Raw genomic sequence first — 22,436 nt, forward strand, 5'->3', positions numbered from 1 at the left:
TTCTTTGAAGCGCTTACTGTTTGTTCCTGACTTGCTAAGGTATGAGTCCTGTTTAACTCTAGATAAAAACTTAAGAGCCGGTGAGATTATGGCTCAGTGAGTTAAAGGAATCTGCCACCAAACCTAGTGGCCCTGAGTTTGATCTCTGGGATCCACACAGTGGAAGGAGAAAACTAACTCCTGCAAATTGTCCTTGCACCTCCACATGTGAGTACTGGCACGTGTGGATGCTGCCACCGCTGGCCAGGTGGAATACACACACACACACACACACACACACACACACACATCTGAACAAGCCTTGAGGAACAGGCCCATGCAGCACTGTCCTATGCCTCAGTTCCTGCCCTTCGCTCCTTCAAGGATAAGTTATTTATACGGAAGCATAAGCAAAACAAAACCTTCCCCCAAGCTGCTTCTGGTCCTCGTGTCTTATGGCAGCACTAGAAACGTGGTACCCGAGATTGGTACCAGGGTTAGGGTGTCCCTGTGACAGACCTGATGATGTGTTTTGGGGAGGACTAAGGTGGCATTTGTTCTTCGGGCTGGAAAAGCCACTGGGGTGCTCAGGGTTCCAATGGGCTGTTGTGTGGACACTTGGGAGAGAAGGTGAACAGCAATGCACATGGCGGAGGGCCGGTCTGTCAATGTTTGAGGGAAATCTGGGTCCCTTAAAGACTCTCATGAGGCTCTTTGTGTGATGCTTCAAGATTCTGCGGTCTCTGGTTACCTGGAGCTTAAGAATTAGCTTTGATTAGTTAAGAGGCCAGTACCAATGGAGTGAAAACTCTGCTCTCCTGGGACAATGGATGCTGGTCAGATGGAGCCGGACAATCAACTGCAACTGAGAAAAGGTAGCAAGCCGGGTGTGGTGGCACATGCTTTTAATCCCAGCACTCGGGGGGCAGAGGCAGGTGGATCTCTGAGTTCGAGGCTAGCCTGGTTTACAAAGTGAGTCTGTTATGCAGAGAAACTGTCTTGAAAAACAAAAAAAAAAAACAAAAAACAAAAAACAAACCAAAACAAACAGAAACAAAAGAAAAAAGAAAGAAAAGGGAGGATGGGCATGGTATGGTGGCCATGCCTTTAATCCCAGCACTGGGAGGGGCAGAGGTAGGCAGGTTGCTGCTAGTTCAAGGCCAGCCTGGTCTAGACTACACAAAGAAACCCTGTCTCAAAACAAAAAAAGAAAAGGAGGAAGAGGTGGAGGAAGAGGAAGAGGAGGAGGAGAAGAAGAGGAGGAGGAGGAGGAAGAGGAGGAGGAGGAGGAGGAGGAGGAGGAGGAGGAGAAGAAGAAGAAGAAGAAGAAGAAGAAGGGGAGCAGAATTACAGAGGCAGAATCTACTGGGAAGTGTTCCCTTAGGCTCATCACACACAGGATAGGGCTGAGAAACAAAACTCTCATAACTGGACATATTACAGATGGCTGCGGGCTTGTCTGCAGTTTTACAGCTTAAACTCAGTCTTCCTCCTGGAAGTGACTGGGTCTGTGCTTTAAGGCTCCTCACTCCTGCAGCATACCTACTGGCTAGATCTACTTCCTGTTCTAACCATTAAAAGGGTTTGCTCATCAGCGACTTACTTTGAAACTTGACACCTCCTTCTTTGTTCCTAGTGATCACTGCCTGTAGTAATCACATGATCATGTGTAATATTCAGATGGTTTTATTAACAAGTATATAATACATATATTGCATACTGTATATAGTATATGAGGACTGTACAGTACAAATTTATGTTCACAGTTTGACATGACAAAATGTCATTACTGAATTCCCATTGGACTACAGGGTAGAAACAGAGAAGATACATTTAACATTCACATCTTTAGTAAGAAAGATTACCAAAATGTTTCAGTATTTGCAAGTATACTAACGCATGCTAAAAACCTTTACCCATTCAGTCTTATTAGCTTATAAAATATATTACACTTTATTAAAAATTTCTGCATAGTTTATACAAGTATTAAAGTACTGTAAATGCAATAACCCTGCTATGCTTGCAGGTTGGGTTTAAGAGATGCTAAGCAAAAGGATTACTCTGACCCTCTAACACTAAGTACAGAACAGGAAAAAAAAAGTGCTAGTATTTGTAAAACACATTGTAGCCCTCATAATGCACGTAAGATGGCTTTGTAAATGTATTACTTAAGTGAATTTGCAATCATTTAGAAACTGTTAACCTTGACCAAGAAGAGAACAAAGAGAACTCAAGTGACTTCATGTATGTTAGCAATTCCTTCAAGACAATTCCAGCCTCAAACCAAATCACTTTAAGCCCTCTGATCGCCGAGATTGTCTACAACAGTCTACGGGATGGTGTGCAGATTACAGTATCAGCAAGTCTCTCAAATTCCACGTTAGTGCAATACTGATAGTGCAGGTGGGTGTGTAATAAAACACACATATACATACATCATTCCCCTGTAATTCTGTTCCAAGGCTCTTGCAACGTCTGCATACTTAGCATCTTCTTAGTTGAACAAAGCTATGCCACATACAGTCTCCAAACCAAGTGACTTTAGAGTGCTAAATGCCCATTAAATGATGTACCCTCCCATCGTAAAACTCAAACACACAAAGATTCTGATTTTTCTAACTTCCCCAAGATGATACTTGAGCAGTAATTGAATGAACCCTGTAACAATTTGCACAGCGCTGACTTCGTGTTTCTAGCCTGTTCTCATCAATTTACTGCAATTCAATCACCGACGACGACAGCACTGCATGCCACCCCGCATCACACTTGCAGGGCATCTTATTCTGCATCTCCCACAAAAACAGCTAAACAAACAAAACAACTAAGAAACTAAATTTCTCAACTATCATAGTAAAATACAAATACATATATATATATATATGTATACAAAGTAAATTTGGTAAGGGCCAATTAACTAAAAAGTATATCAGACCAGCATGGGAACAGAGAATGGTTTCTGTGGGTTACTTTTCTTTCAGCGTTAAAATGGATCTTTCTGACTGAACTGTTAACATGAGCTAAGCAGGCTAAACAGTAACGTAGTATAGACTTTTGAGCAAAATTTAAATGTCATATTTAAAATACGTTATGAAGCTATTAACTGCACTCGGGTGTGCAGCCGAAGCAAAGCTAATTCTGTCCTTCCTTGTACCCTTGCCTCTTCTCAATGGGTTGGGACACACAAACCGGAACAACAGAAAAGCAAACTGTGCTCTTCAATGCGCCGCCGCCGCTGAAGAACCATTTCAAGACATGATGGTGTTGGCATGAATGCAACCGAACCAGGGTGGGGATCCTGCTTCCGCAGGAGTCATTCGACTCCCCAGTCCGTGCACAGTTTCAAACAGATCAAAGCCAAGAGCCTAGTTAGCATGCTTTAATAGTCTGAACAGATTTTTTTTTCCTTGCAGTGCTAGAAAAGGAAAGAAAAGGAACCCAAGTGCCAAGATAACATTTCTTTGCAGTTTTCACTCAACATTTCCCTCTCAGCTGGATCACAGGGCTGAGAGGAACCTCCCGAGGGCAGCCCCTGCAAGAGCGAACACAGCGCCACTAAAGCATGCTCCCTGAACACGCGCAGGCCTCCAGCGCCGCTCACCCACTGACGTTCAAGATCAAGCAAGCCGGGTGTTCCTCCCAGTTAAGGTTGTGTTGGGTCCTGAGCTGTGGCTGGGACGAACTTTCAGGATTTCCCCCTCTCTTCTCCTCCATCCTTTGTGAGGGGATGAAGGCACCGTTGGTCACACGCACCCGTAGGTGACCAGCATGCCCGTTTTCTTCCCAATTTATAACCAATGGCATTTCTGCCTCTGGATTGTTTTCATTGGTGCTTAGACTATGGTGTTCAAAAGCCTGCTTTTGAAACCCCTCCCCCCCAATGGTGCTATTTCTCTGCAACATCAACACGAGTCATTGTTTTTAGTTTGGCCTAATAGGATATGTGGTCGCGACAGGAAATTGCTAGCTCCAGCAGAGACTTGTGGGAATCTTCAAGCTACACACACACACACACACACACACACACACACACACACACACACACACACATATATATATAAATCCCTGAATTGTGGTTTTCTCTATTTTTCAAAAATCTGTTACCAAAATAAAGATCTATGTGCTTCACACTAGATGTATTTACAAGAAGTGTCATTCAGGTCTTAATTGAATGACTTCCCTCAAGCTTAGTGGCTGTTCTCTTATGCTCTGTGTCAAGGGCACGATGACAGCGTTTGGCACCATACAGCTCACACAGGAAAGCTCCATATGAAAGCTATGTGACAAATTGGATACGGGGATATAAGTACCACTCAGTGTTTTCCTGTTTGCACAAACACTCTTAGCAGACTGGGGCAGGCGGGGGAAAGAGAGCGTTTTATACTCTGTCTCCAAAGTTTTTGTTTGTTTTTAACGTAACTGGGCAAATATTTCTGTGGATCCCTTACTTCAGGATCCTGCAGGGATGGCGGTGGCGGTACCCACGACTCTCTCGGGACCCAGCGTGGCAGCAAGGGTGTGCTCGGCTGAGTTATGCTGGGGATGGACACTTAGCAACACTTAGCAACTGCGCTGCACAGCTAACGTCAACGGCCCGCACGGTCCTAGCCAGGAATCGCTGACTTCCTCCTCCGTTCTCAGTATCTTCTGCTTCTTCCCCACACCAAGGGAGCACATGGCCCACCAGGTTCTTCTCCCAGGGGTCTCACCGTCCTCCACAAGAGCTCCAGGCGCTAAGGAGGACAAAGGACTTGCTTTAGCTGCGCTGGTAATTCAGGCCAACACGCAAGCGATGGGAGGGGCGCTGGCGGCGGGGATGAGACAGCTTGACATCTCGCGGGATCTTGCTAACTGGTGAAAGGGACCACATTCTTCCTGTTGTCAGACATGAGACGCGGCAGAGGTACGAAGGTCTCTGGCAAGGACTAGCAGGCTGGATACTGTATTTCTAATACATTTACTTTGACATTCTCTGAGGAATACATGGAGAAACCGAAAAATCGGCCGTTCGTTTACACGTTCCCTTGTTCTCGTTACATGTAGGAGGGTTTGCTTAGCATCCCCGGAGGAGAAAAAAGTGTTCACATTCTTTAGGTCTGACCCGTGGTAAGGGGAGGGAGGGTTAGCGTATCAACTACTGACCATGTGGAAGTCTTGAATGATATAAATTCAGAGATTCAGACCAGCTGAACCGAAATTAAAATGTACATATAAAAATGAGTTAGGAAATGGGCAGGAGGAGAAGAGAGAGAGAGAAAGAGAGAGAGAGGAGAGAGAGAGAGAGAGAGAGAGAGAGCGAGAGCGAACGCAAGTGGGGAGTCACACTGAAGTGGAAGCAAGGCTTTCAGACCAGCATGTGGCGTTTCCTGTGTAGGGCAAGATGGTCAGAGCGAGAGAAGCTTCGGTCACAGTCTGGGCACTGGAAAGGTTTGATCCCAGTGTGCTTCCGGAAATGTCTTGTTAGTTCATCAGACCGAGCAAACTTCCATGTGCAGCCTTCCCAGGTGCATTTGTAGGGCTTTTCTCCTGGGGGGAGAAAAAAAAAAGTGAAAAGGAGCTCAAATTTTTTTGTTGTTAGAAAATACAACTTTTGAGATAACACCATACTCGTTATGTATAAAACACTACAGCAAAAGCACAGAATGGACATATTATCCATGGAAAACCAAAGAAAAGGAGCCAGGAGTGGGGTTTTAAAGAGCTCTTAGGACAGGAAGGGCCGTTCTGAGGGGCCAGCATGGGGCATGGGGTTCTGTAAACACAGATGTGCAGGCCCTAAGCCTTCCTGTACGGTTCGTCCCATGCACTTCATAAGCCCACTGGGAGTGTGTGGGTTTTTCTCACGCTTTCCCACAGTTCGCTAAAACTACAGAGTCCCTATCAACGAAAAATACCTGTTAAAGAATCCAGTAGCCCACTTTCTCATTTAGCCCCTGACAGGAGAATGCCAAATACAGTGCTTCAAGCCCCTATGTTCACTCCACCTCTCAGAAACCAGGCTTCCATAGCCCTCCCTGTAGGCCAACTCCTCACTCCCCTGTGAGGAACAGACGGCCCTTGTGGGGAAGTCCAGTGAGAGCAAGCATGAATTCCCTCAGAGATGAACAGTGCTTAGTGGTGATCTCACTGTAGTTAAGTCGGTAAGCAAGTTGGCCACCCTCAACACAAACTTCAGACTACTCTAAAACAATGGTTCTCAACCTATGGGTGGCGACCCCTGGAGAACTCGAGATCTCTCTCACATGCATGAGCCGTTCATAACAGCAGATGGTCCCCTTGGCATCATGTCAACGCTCAGAGTTAGAAAAGTGTCCTCTAACTAAAGTTATCTTCAGGCCAGGTGTAGAAAGCACACATAAAACAAGTCACTTGTGCTCCGACTCGCCTTATCTTCAAGATACCTCCTTCTGTTTATGCAAAACATAACGCTAATCGCCTACAGTTTTGCAGTCAGGGACACCTGGCCTATAGACAGCCTTGTTCCTAGAACCCTTGGCATAGGCATCGGGATTTCTGTGCTGTACCTTCAGCCCACACACACCTTTGTCTGAACCCAACTACTCAATTCTGTTTTAGTTTTAGGCTGGACAACACAAGGCGAGGCTCCACCCCCTGGGGCCCATCCACGCCCAGCGGATGATTTATGGGGTGACCTGCCACTGCTCTTTGGGAGCCCCTCGCCTGCAGGTTCCTCCTCTGCAGCGCCTCTTCCTCCTCAGAGTGTTTGCAACACCAGATCAGAGTGGGGCACTCAAGCTGCACCCCGCTCAGAAGGCCAGACCGGCCGACTTCAACCACGCACACAGCTCCTCCCCAAGGGCCCCAGCGGGGTGCACTGACGCCTCTCTTACCGGTGTGAGTTCTTCTGTGTGCTTTCAAGTGTGAGCTCTTCGTGTAGACTTTGTTGCATCCGTCGTAGTCACATCTGTGTATCCTCCGCTTCCGTTGGGTGTCCGGGGATTCCACAGGGAGGGGTCTCTTCCCTGGCTGCACTATGACCGAAGGGTGGTTCCTATCGAAGCCAAGGTTAAATGTAAAACATTGAGTGAATGAAGGCGCTTCTTTTCCTTCAGTCTACTGAAAATAAAAAGCATTTACGACATAGGGCAAAAACAAACAAGAACCCCCCAACAAAACAACAAAACAAGAGTAATAATAATAATAATATAGTAATAATAATAAAAAAAGAATTAGCTGCTCAACCCACGAAGCACTGCTATATTCATTCAACAAACATGTAGCGAGCACCTACCATGAGCCAGGCACTGTGCTTGGCACCGGGACACAAAGATGAATAAAAACAGGGTTCCTGCCCTCGAGGAGCTCACACTCTAGGGGGAGACAGACATGGAGATAAGTAATGACAGCAAGAAGGTTAGGCGCGACGCAAGGCGCTCGAGGGAGTGCCGCGTGCTAGGAGAGGCTCTCTGGCGTTCGCGACTGTTCCTTCTTAGCACCTCTTAGCACAGCACTGGGTTTCCCACAGGCTGTCTGGGTCTCATCTTTCTCGAAGGGAAAAATGTATAAAACAGTCAAATCCCTACTTCTCAGGCAAACACACTGCTCGACTGAGCTAAATTCTGTCCTTTCTCTCAACGTCTTTTTTAATGATCGAGGGTTCACACGTGATTCTCGGAAGCCGGCTGGCTCTATGAAAGGGAGCCTCTGTCATTGCTGTCTTACGAGCCATCTTTAGGTGCCACTGTGGCTCTGGCAGGAAGGAGCGCTCATTGGTGAGGTGGGGGTAGGGGGTAGGGGCACCTGACGCCCTCCCTGCCTCAACCTCTCTCACATCTGCCCAAGAGTTCCTAAGCCACACCCGCTCAACATTACTGTGAACTGTTTCCATCCTGGAAAAGGAAGCTGACTGAAGGGCAGATGGGAAAAGGTGTGGCAGTCTTGCAACCCTTTCCTGTTGACTGCCAAGTCACTCGAGAAAGTTCCAATGTGCCCATTCCCCTCTCATGGGCATATGCAGCTGGCCTCTGACTATGAGGAAGTCAGTGTCAATCTCTGGGCTCTAAACTATTATGAATGATGCAGGAATGTTTCCTGTGTGGGAGCGGATTAAAAAAACAAAAACAAAAACAAAGCAAAACAAAAGGAGATAGTAAAAGGGTAATAAAAAGAACTTGGTTAAGGACCACTTCAAGTTTCTGAGATTAACATAAATGAAGTTTTGTCATTAAGGAGAGCCTGCAATACAATTTTGGAAGCTCAAAAAAATTGAACACACACACACAATCTGGGGGGGCTGGGGTGTGTTAAGAGGTGGCCAGTGAAATAATAAAAGGTGAGTTCGTTTTACGTGACTTTTCTATCTTCCACCTGGGAGTGGAATATAGACAGATAAACTAAGATTCAGACGCACAGAAAAAATGAACACCAAGCAGCGAGGGCGGGGCCAGGAGACTCAAACTTCCATCTCACATGAGTTTTTTTAATTGGGAAAAAGACAATGGAGAATAAGGTTTACTTGGGTTTTTCTTGTTAAGGTAAGTTCTCTTTTTTTCCCTCTTTACTTTGGGGAAGGTTCTGGGCTTACATGTCTGCAACACAGGCAGAAGCCATGCCAAACGGCTTCGGAAATTTCGTCCAACAACTGGGTTCTGTGGTGTGGGCTGAGAATCATCTCAGCACGGTAATTACGACTGCTTTCCCCAGTGTCAGCTGTCACCGGCCATCTCTGCCTCAGTTTACTCTGTGAAGTGAGGGTGTTAATGCTCCCAGCTGAAAAAGCTGCTATGGATGAGGACAGTGTGAGACGATGTCTGTCAGTGAGCACCAGGAGAGCCACAAGACAGTGTCTGTGCCAGAGGCCAAGGGACTAACGGGAAATCACTAGTACCCCGAGTTCAGAAGTCCCCCTTCCTGCTGCACTCTAGAGTTGTCTAATTTCATGTGAGGTTTTCTGGATGTTCCAAAGCTACTCTGGTGTCTATAGGAAAAGGAATGGTGAGGGGCTGGAGAGATGGCTCAGAGGTTAAGAGCACTGTCTGCTCTCCCAGAGGTCCTGAGTTCAATTCCCAGCAACCACATGGTGGTTCACAGCCATCTATACCTTCTAATGCCCTCTTCTGGAATGCAGGTGAACATAAAATACATACACAAAATAAAAAAGATTAAGAAAGAAATTAAAAAAGAAAAAGAAAAGGAATGGTGTGATGGTACGGGCTAGAGTCAGAGGGAGATGAAGGGTTATGGTTGGGAACCAGTCTTCATTTTTAAAGACATCCTTTGGGATCGCACTACCATAGACCAGCCACTGTGTACCAGATGCCCCCTTTCAGTTAAATTAGGCCTTCCCACGTTGTGTTCTCGTGACCCCTCCTGGTTCCTGCTCTGAGTGCAGCCTCACAGGGGTAAACACACGTGGAATGGCATTTCCTTGCTATGCTTTTGAAGGCATCTAAAAGTGACCCTAAGGCTGTAACTCTGGATCAAGCAGATAGCTCTCCAAACGGGAAGCCCGCGCCTGGGCAGCAAGGCGTTCAAAGGCTGGTGTGGCTGGGGGCCAGTCTCACGGCAGTGTGCTAGGCACTTGGCATCGAGTGAGTCTTTCCTGGCTAATGTGTCCTATGTGGGCTGCTGCTGGGCCTACTCCAAGACATTACTTAATCCCATCTGCGAAAGAATTACCGAGCGTGCTTGTTCCACTGTGCCTAATCTACAGTTTGGGTTTTGGGTTTTTTTTTTTTTTTGGAGAAAAATGCATCTTAGGTCAGCATTAAAAAAACACATTACTCACAAAGCATTTAAAGCCTCTAGTAGTGAGAGCACTAAAGGAATATTACTTTCAACAGGGAAGGAAAAACATTTTTTTTTTTAGGCAATGTCTTATGTAGCCCAGGCTGGCCTAAATTCCCTACCCTCCTTCCTCTACCTCCCAAATGCTGGAGTCACAGGCACAGGCTACAACTGGCTGGAAACAATACTTTCTTTTAAGCAGTATTTAAAGAATGAGAGACTGTGACCTCTCACATGTTAACTTGTAACTTAAGACTTCAGACCAGCCCTTTGCCATTGCTCAGCTAACACAGGGAGAACACCCGAACAGACTCAGGAGTTCAAAGCAAGTCCCCCGCGGCCAGGAGTGGGACTGGGGTGTGTTAGGGTGCACATCAGTTCTCTATTTGCTCTGAATAAAAGAGCTGATATGAAACACTTGGGGATGGTGTGGGGGCTGGAGAGATGGCTCAGTGGTTAAGAGCACTGTCTGCTCTTCCAGAGGTCCTGAGTTCAGTTCCCAGCAACCACAGGGCGGCTCACAGCACAATGGTTTGCGCTTGCAACCCAGGTCCTCAGGAGGACAAGCAGGTGGGTCACAAGCATGAGGTCAGCCTGGGCTACCCGCCAAGACTCTGTCTTTAAAACACACACACACACACACACACACACACACACACACACGCGCGCGCGCGCGCGCCACAACTGAACTGGTAAGCAGAAGCACTATGCAACTGTGAAAACTGAACGCACAGGCCTCTAAGATACTTCCCTTGCCTGATGTTGCACTTGGGCAGAAGAGCCCCCCTCCTGACCTGTTAGGGACTATATATGATGACACATATATGCCATCATCCCTAGACTAAAAGGAGTGGTAAGGTCACACATGAACCATTATGAAAGCCAGAGGCGGGCATGACTGCAGACACAGCTTCTGGGAAGCCAGAGAACTCGTACTCTACTGTTGAGTTGTGTGACGAGAGGGGAGAAGGTGAGGCAGGAGAGGTGGGCAACACATTTACTGAAGCCGGAGAGAAGGTGGCGTGGGAGGACGCTGGGAGGGGCCCTGAAAAGGCCCTGGCTGTGGCCACTGAGGCTGTCCACCGGAACCAGGGCATAAGCATCATAGCACAGAGAGGATACGAGAGTAATTACAATCAAAGAACAAAAGCAGAAGATGTAGGCGGTGAGAGAGCCCACAGTCCCAAGCGTGCTGGAGCACAGCGCCCGGGGCCAAGCCATCATCTCAGAGACTAGCGGTCAACCCAGGAATGCTGGGACTTAACCATCCTGTCCGAGCACATGCTCAGATGCTGGCCAAGGCCAGGCAGAGCAGCTCTGCAAGTGACGAGAGGCTTCCTGGGCAGCTGTGATTAAACTCAACATAAAGATTTCTTCCCTCGGCACCGAGTTTCTCCGAGCTGCACGGTGAGCCTTCTGAGGCCAGCACTGTGGCTGGTCAGAAGATTTTAATAAAAGACATTTTCAGTAATTAGACCACACTATATATACTGCATTAGAAGCGACAACTGTGAGGAGGGGCTGGATTCTGTTTGACACGTGAAGACCTTTTGGTATTCGAGCTGATGTGAACATTAAATCCAATCTTCATAAAAAATACTATATACGCAATATCCCAGATGAATGGAAAAAGGAAAAAAAAGATTCCCGTGGTCACCTTGGGGGACCCCCTCACTGAAGTTGACACAACTGCTGTAGGTGTGGCTCATGCAGTTCTTCAAGATTGTCTTGACCACTGTTACTGAGGCACCACTCAGTGGCGCCACACAATACAGGATGTCCCCGGTCACCTACAGCACATCACATGTTTGCTTTATTCCAGGTCCCCAGGTGCACGCCACTACTAAAACGCCAGGTATGCTAGGTATACTTACTCTTGCAACAGTGCTTGCGGGGGGGACACTGAGTTCATTAAAGGGGGTGACATTTCTTCAGGGTAATAGTCTGTCCTCTGTGGTTCAATTCCAGGTTCCGTTTTAATTTTTTTCTGTAATATGGGCTTCTCATATGATTCAATTACAGGTACTAAAAAATAAAAATAGAAAAATCATTCTACATGCAATGTACCAACTTCAGCTTGTAAAAGTTCACTCACTGCATGGCTTTTAACTACTACAGTTTTGTACCTGTATTTCTTTCTTTCTTTCTTTCTTTTTTTTTTTTTTCCTTCTCTGGCAAGGGTTATTTCTGAGTTACCCTCACTTCTTTTGAAGCAGACAGAAAGAAGGCCCTGCACTTCAAGATGATTCTTCAGTACAAAATCTGGCTATCCCCATAGTTCCCTGCCTATGGTTGGTGGCTTTTAAGAGCCATTAATTAACACCATGATCAGAAAGTACTTAAGTCCCTTTTGTGCCCAGGACCACATCGGTACTTGGTAAATCAAAGTATAAAATACACTGTGAAAGTAACTAATTATTGGATGCTCTCTCAATACCAACACTTCAAAACAAAAACAAAGAACTGGCCAGGCCAGGCCAGGCCATCCGCTTGAGGGTACAACAGCTCTGCCTAGTATCCTCACCAGAGTCCTGGTGGGAAAAGCAGGTGCCGGGCGTAGGCAACACGGCAGGATTTACCTTGCATGCTACTGTTTGAATTGTCCATCTCTTCCGACAAGGAGACCATGAGTGGCTGCTGGAGGTGGCTGGTGTACATAAAAGGGACGGGCTGCACAACAACAGGCTGTATGACAGGGAGGATGCCCGGGCTGCGGATTCCGTGTCTGGACAGCGCAGCCGCCATCACCGGCGGCATGGACAGTGGCACCCCGAAGGGCTGCACGCCAGGAGAAGGGGGTGAGTACTTCTTAATGGGCGGGCTGGAGGATGGCATGCTCAGCCCGGGCGATGCTCTCCGATGAGACGGAAATTTCAGGGAGGAAGGGGAGCTGCCGGCGGAGGGTGGGGAGCCCCGCTTGTTCACAGTGAGGTCCACTGGCTCCATCTGTATCCCGTGAGTAAGGCCTTCTGGGGTCTGGAAGAACTTGTCAGGTAACGGCGTGGAGTAAATGACCCCATATTTGCTAGGCTTCATCGATTCTATGTAATTCGATGGGTAGGACTATCAGAAATGAGAAAAAAAGGAAAAGTGTGAAGAAAAAAAAAAACCAAAACAGTATACTTTACATCTAGAGATACATGATCCCTCAAAAGGTATAGCAAAGATGGCTTAGCAAATGCTAGAAATTAAGGTTACTGGGCTGGGCGTACTTGCTCGGGGATGGGGAGAATCTTGTCACAGTGGTACTGAGTAGCCCTCTTCCGGAAGGCTGAGGTGAAAACACAAGACAACCTACATAATCACCACAACCTAATTCATGACACATCGGCTTGCCCTGCCATTTATGCAGGAGATGGACACTGCGGGCTGCCAGACTCCAAACATGGCTTCTCTACGATCACGGTGCACACAAGGCTGGCTAGGCACACTGTTAGGAATTCAGGTTTTGAGCGGCTAGGTGAGCAGCCTCCTAAGGTGGCAAACACTGCCGCCTTTCTAGCCAAGCCCTAAAGGACAGAGATAAAGAGCAGAGGCTCAGCTGAAGGACGCAAAGACCACCACCACCAACTGCAGAACTACGCAAAGGAAAAGCCCGGAAGTACAAGACTCAAGGCTCTGGCGTCGGCTTTCGGCTAGGGGTGGAGGGTTGAAAAACGACAATCTTTGTGCTCTCCTCCCTCTTCTCTGAACTTGTAGCAATCCTCCTGCCTCTGCCTCCCAAGCGTTGGTCTGCGCCAGCAATAAGCAGCCCTATCTTTCTTTAGAACTGGCCACAACCACCCAAGTAATAACACAAGGCAAGAGGTCCAATTTATACAGCAACACAAGCATTAAGCGTATTTAAAATTAATTAAAATAGGCATTATTAAAAGAAGAACAAGGCTCACTAAAAAAAAAAAAAAATCAGACATTACACACAAAGAGGATTTCCAGGGAGAATTTTCACATGTTTTAGTTCTCCGAAGGATATAGTTCTAGTGGAGGCAGGCCTTCGTGAAACAGACAGCGGGCAGCGACGTGTTTCTCCACTGTAAGGCGGCGCCTACCTTATTTTCAGCCCTGTTCTTCTGAGACCTCCCACTGACCTAGATTTTAAGGCCCACAGTCACTGGCAGCTGAGGAGGGAGCGGAGTGAGGACATACTTTCACTGCTGCCACTGGCATGGATTTAAGACAAGTGGGAATTCAGGCAGAACCTGGGGGAATCTGCAAATTTAATAATATCCTCAGGGTTCTCCAAGCCATCAAGGGAGGGGGGGGAAAGCCACGCATCAAGTGGAGTTTAATACACACTGTGCATTTTTATATACCCTTAGTATAAATGAAGGATCCTGTTCACTAGACTGCCTGCGCGTCTATTTCAAAGTCCCAGGCAGGGACAGACACTTAACCCCAAGTACATAAGTAACTATTTCCAGTTCATCTGCCTCACAAAAGGGCAAAGAAATGTGGTCCTTCCAACTGGCTCACTAGCAAGTCTGGGAGTCTTCTCTAAGCCAAGTTTACTTTCAGCATTTGGGCGGAGCACACAGCCCACTGCAGTGGCTGGCACCTACCTGGCACACACAGTGTAAAAAGTGATGCACACCAGGTGTGACTAAGTTACTTCCGCTCTGGTCTAGACCACTCCTAGCTTCCAAGACAGAAGTGCACAGGTGCGGCTCAGCAGGTCCCAAATACACACTGGATGGAGCCACGTGTTGGAACAGAAAATTCTCTGGCCATTGACAGGCACGGAGAAGACCCCCAATGTCCCCTCCAGCCCATCTCCAGCAACACAGCTGTCCAAAGACGAGGACACAGACAAGGGCCTATCAGCTCCACCGCCAGCCCTGAGTTCAACATTCCCCTGTTGAGACGTGCACACCGGGGTGTCCACACCTTTGGTGTGTGTATGCATTCACGGATGCTGTGGTTAGTTCTCCATGGATGTCTGGGGTGAATTAACCCGCTTTCTGCAGGTCTTCCGTCCTGGGAAGGCTAGGGGTAAGGACAATAGTTCTAAGTCTTGTGGATGGGGTAAGAGGGTTGGGAAAGAGGAGGGGCGGCCGGGGCTTGAACACTCTCCTGGAGGCCTCACTAGTACTTTCTGCAGCGAGAGAGAGTTTCGTATTTTATTAAAGACAGCTTTGGAGAGCTCTCCTCGCAAGACAGTAAGTGGGTGGGACAACTGACAGGAACAGGAAGTCTCTACCGCTGGTGAACATGAAAACAAGGGGCATCTGTGACGGGCTAAGCAGGAGTCCTCAGCCCGCAGGTGGGGCTCCGGGCACAGGAAGGCAGAAGGCGTGGCTCGTTCATAAACACTTGCTCTGGGCTCGGCAAATGCTGAGGCGAACAGAAGGCTTTCTGTCCACCTGGCCCGGGCAAACCACCAAGGGTTCTGTTGGGACAGAGCTCAGGAAGTGACTGGTTTAAGGACTTTTTCCAAGTATAAGGGGTCTGCTGGGTGACAAAGATTCACCAGAAAAGAAAAAGAAAAATGGACTTCAAAGGGAGTTTCGAGAAAGATTAAAAGGATTTTGTTTGTTTTTGTTTTTGAGATAGGGTATCTCTGTGTAGCCTTAGAGAAAACTCCCAGACTTGCCAGCGAGCCAATTGGAAGGACATTTTTATTGCCCCTCCCTACAGTTAGGCGCGTTCTTCTTGCACTTAGCAATGTGGCAATGTGGGTCTCATGTTAGCTGCAGTTGGGTTCGTGAGCTGTATTTTCATGCTTGACTAAGAACACTGGATGGGTATCAGTCAAATGTGTCACCGATGGCCATGCACCATTTATAAACATTATAATCTCCAGTTACAAACTGGACATACAAACGTGGCTATCTTTTAGCTTTCATTTTCCTAGAAGGGAGTCATGCAACAACTGAGAAGGGGGCCAACGCAGGACGGTAGAGCCTTGGCACTGTGGTTCTTAACCTTCCTCACGCTGGGACCCTTTAATACAGTTCCTCGTGTGTGGTGATCCCCCAACCATAAAACGATCTCATTGCTACTTCAGAACTGTACGTTAGCTGTCATGAATCTTAATGTTAATATATGACATGCAGGATATGTCTGGAACGTGACCCTCAGAGGGGTCCAGACCCAGAGCCTGAGAACCACTGTCTTGGAGGAAAAGCCCATTTTTGTGACGAATATAATTTTAATGGCTCGGTTATTACATCCAGGCTTGTGACAGCTGCATTATCCGGCGATTGAGCAGCATTGTTCTTCCCTTGAAGATGCTCTCACTTAGCTTTTCCTCACAGACAATAATAAATACTTCACTGGCTTAGTAATTAATATGCATAATAACTGGGTTCCAAGCACCTTGGAGCGACCCTGTCTCTTGTGTAAGCATTTCTGGCAGGAGCTTGCGCAGCCAGTGCAGAAGGATGATCTAATTTTGCAAGCGCCGTTCCCAACCTTCGGATACACAGCCAGGCCAAGATTATTTTTTTCCCCCTCCTTGTGAATATTTTCCAGTCCCATGGAAGAAAAGAGCAAGCCGGCCCGGGAGCGCTGCCTTGTTAGTCAGTACCCCCACTAAACCGCATCCTCTCGTGGTCAAACTGCTCCTGCCTTGAAAACTCCTCAGGGACCTCTTTGTCACCTACGTCTTGTCTCCCAGCACTAGGGCTGGACCTACACAAACACCTGGACTCAGTCTTAGTCCCCTGGTGGCCTAGCACACGACGACCTGGCTCACAAGAGGGGACAATGTCGCACCAAGGCTTAGAAAAAAACCACGGATGCAATTCCCACCCAGCCACGCACACTTCCAAGAGAAATAGGGCTCTGGTCTCACTGCCAAGTCCCTTCTGCGGCTGGCTTTCCTCGGTCATCCCTCATAGAGCCACAGCCCCATATGGCTTCCGTCAATGTTTTTTAATTACTTCATTCTCAATGTATTTTACACATACGTTTGTGAACTTATTTTCATTGTGAACAGATCGGCCCGTGGTTGACCGTACCTAGGGGGCGTGGGGAATACGGGCTAAGGACAGGAGAGTGGCACCTCGTTTATTACAGGGCGGAAGGAGGGCTTTGAGAAATGCCACCTGCCAAATAAGAAGCGCTTTAGGAAACAACACAACGCACAATGTTATCAGTTAAAAAGGGTTGTTCAGTTTGGGGAAACTTACCACCGAGACAGGGTCCATGGCCTCTTGCTTGACAGGGACTGGGTCAAACATGAGCATTCTTTTACTTAAGCCTTTCTAAGGTGTTCTGGTGTTTGGCCTAGAAAAACAAAACAACATACCAAAGTCTTAGTACCGAGGTCACATAAACTAAAGCAGCCCTTTTCCGTTTCGCTCCACTCTTCTTCCCCTTTATCTCCAGAGTGGCCAGAATGGCTCCCCTCATCTAATTCGAAAGACACCCTTTCATATAATTCAAACCAGGCCTCGCAGGCAGGACTAAATGGAAGCGGCCTAACTCAACTACACACACTCTGACATCTCTGGAACAGTATGTGCAGCCTCTTCTGGCAGGAAACCCAGCATGGCATTGCCGGGCAGCTCAGCAGACGCTCCCCCTCAGGGTCACCACAGAAGAAAGCGGAGGCAACCATCACAGATGCGGGTTCTAACCCTCGTAAGCCTTGAATGCCATGCACGCACTGCTCCGTGCCTATATGGTCACTTAATTCTTTACTAAAAAATGCTTTCTTTTTGTAATGAGTATGGACTCAAACCACCAAGCCACGCTGCTCTGTGAGATGGTCAGCTTAAATTGTCACCTTTCTCCAAGCATTCCTTTAATCCCGACATTCCCAGAAGGCAGAGGCAGGGGGATCTCTATTGAGTTTGAGGTCAGCCCGATCTACAAAGTGAGTCTCTCTCTCTCTCTCTCCCTCCCTCCCTCCCTCCCTCCCTCCTTCTCTCCCTCCCTCCCTCCCTCCCTCCCTCTGTCTCTCTCTCTCTAATGAAACAATGAAAACACTGTTGGACCCTTATGTTTCCAAAATGCTCACCACTAGAAATATCACAGACACATCCCCCACACACACAGGGTTTCTCTGTGTAGCCTTGGCTGTCCTGGAGTAGCTATGTAGACCAGGCTGGCCTCGAACTCACAGCGATCTGCCTGCCTCTGCCTCCCAAGTGCTGGGATTAAAAGGTGTGAGCCACCACGCCCAGCCACTTTTTGTACTTGTGTTGTACACAGCTCAATTTGTATGACAAATGCTCTAAAGAAGAACTCTCTACTTCCATTTTGATGTTCCCTAAATGATACATTGTTTCTCTTTGAGTTAACCATTACTGAACCTGAATCCTTTTCATCGTTAATTGCCATTTATATTTTTCTTTGAGAAAAGTCCACTTGGATCTTGAGACATGCCCTATACATACACACACACACACACACACACACACACACACACACACACAGAGTTTTCTAGACATGGTTTCTATATTAGCTTGCTGTCACCTTAACATAAAGGCAAGGCCTACCTTGAGCCTGTCTTGCTTCTGAAATCACAATCTGCTGCACAGAAGAGGCCCTGGCAGGCTGCTACACAGACTTCACACAACTGCACTGGATCCTTACTGTCCCAACTTGGTTTACACGCTTAGGGATTTGACTCAAGGCAAGGTCACCCTGGCTCAGGAGGCAAAGTGAGCAAGTTTGTCCCGAGGAAGCAGCATGCCTGTGATCTCAAGCACTAGGGAGACAGGGGGAGGAGGACTCCCCACAAGCTTGAGGCCAGCCTGGGCTACACAGCAAGATCCTGTCTCAAAAAATTAAAAACCCTATGGAGGCTGCAGAGATGGCTCAGTGGTTAAGAACACACACCTCTCTTGCATCAGCCTAGAGTTTGGTTCCTTGCACCCATGTTGGGTGGCTCACAAGCACCCATAACTTCAGGCCTAGGGGACCCAATGCCCTCTCCTGGCCTCCGTGGGTACCTGCATATACCCACAGAGACACATAACTTCAATTAAAAGTAAAACCTGTAAAAGAAGTCCCAGGTTCTAGAGTCTTTGCATCTTCCACCTTGGTATGGAGACTGTCCCACCTGGACAGCCCTATAACTGCACTTTGGAGTCTACTGCACATGTGCTCTAGCTGTGACACAAAGACAGCATCAAATACACATACGGACATGGTAACAGCTGGCTCTTGTCCTGCAGCACCTCAACGGAACCTCCTTTGATCTTCCCGGCAACATGTAAATTCCACCACCAACACAAGGCCCTGACAACTGTCCTATACCGCTAAGGTGTGTAATAATCCAAAAACACAACTCCACACCAGGCTGCCCAAGGCCATGGTGTCATGACCCTCAACAGCAAAAACAAATTGACATTAGAAAAATCAGTGATCTTATTAGGAAGAAACCCGTTTGTGTCTTGGCATCTAAGAACCAGTCCAAATCAAGCAGCTGCATACACAGGTGGGGCTGAGACCTGTCTGTGCCCCCTACCCTGCATCTCCTGGCATTGTTAGGGACCATAAAGCTGGCTGACACCTTCTACTTCCCTTGATAAGGCCAGACAGTTTAGCACCTTCCCACCAACACCTCCGCTTTTTAAATGGAATTCCGGACTCTATCCCACGAGATGGTTATCTTGGCTCTCACATTGCCAGGTGTGGAAGGCAAGAGACCTGACTTAGAGACCTCAGACTGCAGCCTAGCCCAGCCCCCAGGCAGCAGCTCTCAGGAGCAGGAGGGTGCAGACCACAGCACTTTCTCAAGTTTCAGGAACCTTTTTCCTCTAAAGTTCTGTCTCAACGGATACACACACAGCCTTTTGGATATGTGGTACATACTACAAACAGACACACAGAGAGACAGACATAGACAGACAGACAGACAGACAGACAGACAGACACACACACACACACACACACACACACACACAGAGCCCCCTAGATTCATTTCAAACCCTGGAACAATACATAAAGCGAGATAAACACCCGGAACTGTCTACTGTTAACAAAAGCTTCTAGGGGAAGCTCTGTGGTGGTACGCGCCTATATCTCAGGCCTCAGGATGAAGCTGAGGCAGGAGGATGCCACAAGTTCAAGGCCAGTCTACACTCACAACAGAGTCGGGAGCTGGGGCTGGCTTCATAAACGGCGTGATGTTTACACTTAGGCCTACAGTTAAAAAGTTAAAGATAACAACGGGGAGAGACCCTGGAAAGGACAGGAAGAAAAACAGAGCACATCAGCACACGACAGGGATGCCTGCTCAAGACAACAGCAGCAACTCCTCGGTACCAACCGCTTAGGCCTCAGCTTTAGGCTTTATGGGTTCAGGTGAAGAGCCAGGGAAGCGGGTGGGGTGCCAACTCTCTTGGCAGAATGCTTGCCCGGCATGCAATTGTTCATACTTGAAGTTAATATTTAAATCAGGAAAGAAAGACTACAGCACTACCAAAGTGCCTCCATATTAACTAAAAAGTAAGCTAAGACCTGTAAGAGTCAGGGCCTTTAAACTTGGTGGCAGGCATTACCCAGGGACTATGTGGTGCTCTACAGCTGTTGGTTGTTAGTTCTTTTTTAAAAGCTTGATTACCTTCTTTGCAGACAGGCTCTCACTATGTAGCCTTGGCTGACCTAGAGCTCCAGCCAATGACAAACGCATACTACCACACACATTCTTTTTTTTTTTTTTTTTTTTTTTTTTTGGTTTTTCGAGACAGGGTCTCTCTGTGTGTAGCCCTGGCTGTCCTGGACTCACTTTGTAGACCAGGCTGGCCTTGAACTCACAGCAATCCGCCTGCCTCTGCCTCCCGAGTGCATTCTGAAACCACCAAGGCTTGTACAAGTCTTTTCCACCCCCACACACTGGCAGCAATCCTAAAGAGCACCAGTAGGTGGCGCACTAAAACTGGCATTGAAGCTTTAAGACTCTGGCAGCAGATAGGAGTGTGCCAGCCTCAGGGTCTTTAAAACCTTGTGGGTTTTAACCAAGCTGAAGAATCTTATTAACCACTTTATGTGGGCATCGCAGAGATGAGAAAGCCTCAAATGTGGTTGTTTCTTTTCTGTTTTCCAATCAAACATGCATTTACATCAGTTCTGTTTAGCTTAACACTCTCAATCTGAATTAAGCAATGGCAGGAAAAAAGCAAAACAAAACAAAACAAAAACCAAAACAGCACGCCATGGGGGCAAAACAGGTTTTTGTTTTTAAAATTAAGTTGTCGGGGTGTTTAAAAACCAACAATATAGGAAAATTACCTTTATCCAAACAATTTTCCATACTTAGAACAACTCGCTCATTTTATGGGGAAGGGCCTATGATAAACCAAATTTTCACATAAAAGTGATGTTTTAAATAAAAAATCCCTGCTCCCTTTCTACATGCAAAACTACAGAATACACTAGAGGCCTGGCGAATCATAGGTGACTTCTAGAAACGATGCAGCCCATGCACTGTCTGTGAGGCTCACTGTTTCCTAAGAGGTGGTGTGTGTGTGCGTGCGTGTACATGTGTGTGTACATGTGTTTGTGTGTGTACAAGTGTGTGTGTGTGTGTGTGCGCGCGCGCGCGTGTGTAGACTCGAGCCTTCTCGGTTTGTAGAGGACAAAGCAAGACTTGCCCGACAGTCTCTTTGCCCAGCCTGACCCTAAGGCTTGCCCCAATTACCTGCTTCCCTCAAAGGCCTGGGCCAGGTGTGTAGAGAACACAGCTAGATTAAACAGCCAAGCAGGGAGCAATCAGCAAGTGCCCTTTTCCACTCTCCCATGTGTCTTAATGTTCAAAAGAGGAAGTAAGTGTGCTACTGGTCCCCACCCCCGCTCTCCAAAGGAACTTAGGGGGTAAAAATCTGCACCCGCTGTGTATCTTGGCCAGGAGGGCTAGCACCGTCCCTGGAGCTGAACTTCCGTTCTCAGAGAAACCTTTCTTTACATTTCTGTAGCAAACTCTCGGAGCGCTCCCAGCGGGGAGTGCTATGTCGTGGCCTGGCCAGACCCACAGACGGGCAGGCACTCCGAGCCCGCGGCTTGCTTCTGAAGAGCCAGGCGCCGGCACCCACCTGGAAGGGTGGCCAGCTTTCACACCACTCAAGGATTTTTCACCCACCTCACTCTTCCACTGCTGATCTGAAAAGAACTCCGCGGGATACCTCCAAGTCTTTGCCTCTCATAAATTATTTTTGCATTCATGTGTTTTGTAAACGGGAGAGAGGTTAATTATTTCGATTCAGATGGGATGTAATGATCCAGTGAGCAAACAGTCCGCCCTCTCCTCTCTGTGAACAAGCCACCCAATTTTACTTTTCTGCCTCCACCCATCGACTCCACCCCATGGAGAGCTGCCAGGGCGAGTCCAACTTGTCCAAACAGGACATGGCTTCAGATAAGATTCCGCCCACACCCTGTACTTCGGAAAGACCGAGTGAAGCAATTGATTTTACATGTAAATAAGGACAGGTGGAAAGGTAAGGACCCAGTAGAATCCCTCCACCGTCCCCACCGGCCCCACAGCTCGGCCAGGGCTGTGGTAAGCCTACCCAGACCCATACTGCTGCCCTTTGGGCCAACCCTCGCATTCAAGGGCACCTGGTTAGTACTTGGGTTACATATTTGTTTTCCTCCTTTATGCTTGCTTGACAATTCCGTGTTTTAGTTTTAAGGGCAAGCAACCCAAGATAAATTGAAAGCTACCCACAGTGTCTTAATCCTGGTGTGTACACACAGCTCCAGAGGCCTCGCCTAAGCCCTCACCGGCCTGGTCTCCTCTGTGAGGCGTTATATAATCAAAT

General features: G+C 47.6%; 1 protein-coding gene across 2 annotated transcripts in view; it reads right to left on the reverse strand.

Annotated features, from left to right (window-relative positions):
• Nucleotides 1-1,649: 1,649 nt before the first annotated feature.
• Nucleotides 1,650-22,436, reverse strand: part of KLF3 (KLF transcription factor 3) — a 29,137-nt gene continuing 8,350 nt past the window's right edge. Inside the window, exons 1-6 of one of the 2 annotated variants that reach the window (XM_084799528.1) lie at nucleotides 21,755-21,944; nucleotides 16,854-16,950; nucleotides 12,303-12,786; nucleotides 11,598-11,748; nucleotides 6,828-6,988; nucleotides 1,650-5,502 (exon numbers count right to left, since the gene is read on the reverse strand). In XM_084799528.1, coding sequence (XP_084655654.1) covers nucleotides 5,321-5,502; nucleotides 6,828-6,988; nucleotides 11,598-11,748; nucleotides 12,303-12,786; nucleotides 16,854-16,910 — 1,035 coding nt within the window. In that variant the 5' untranslated portion in view covers nucleotides 16,911-16,950; nucleotides 21,755-21,944 and the 3' untranslated portion in view covers nucleotides 1,650-5,320. Of the gene's footprint in view, nucleotides 5,503-6,827; nucleotides 6,989-11,597; nucleotides 11,749-12,302; nucleotides 12,787-16,853; nucleotides 16,951-21,754; nucleotides 21,945-22,436 lie in introns of those variants that run through there. The other variant, XM_084799527.1, reaches the window with a different exon arrangement.

Source organism: Acomys minous (assembly GCF_964271855.1).
Source record: "Acomys minous genome assembly, chromosome: 10".
Classification (NCBI taxonomy): domain Eukaryota; kingdom Metazoa; phylum Chordata; class Mammalia; order Rodentia; family Muridae; genus Acomys; species Acomys minous.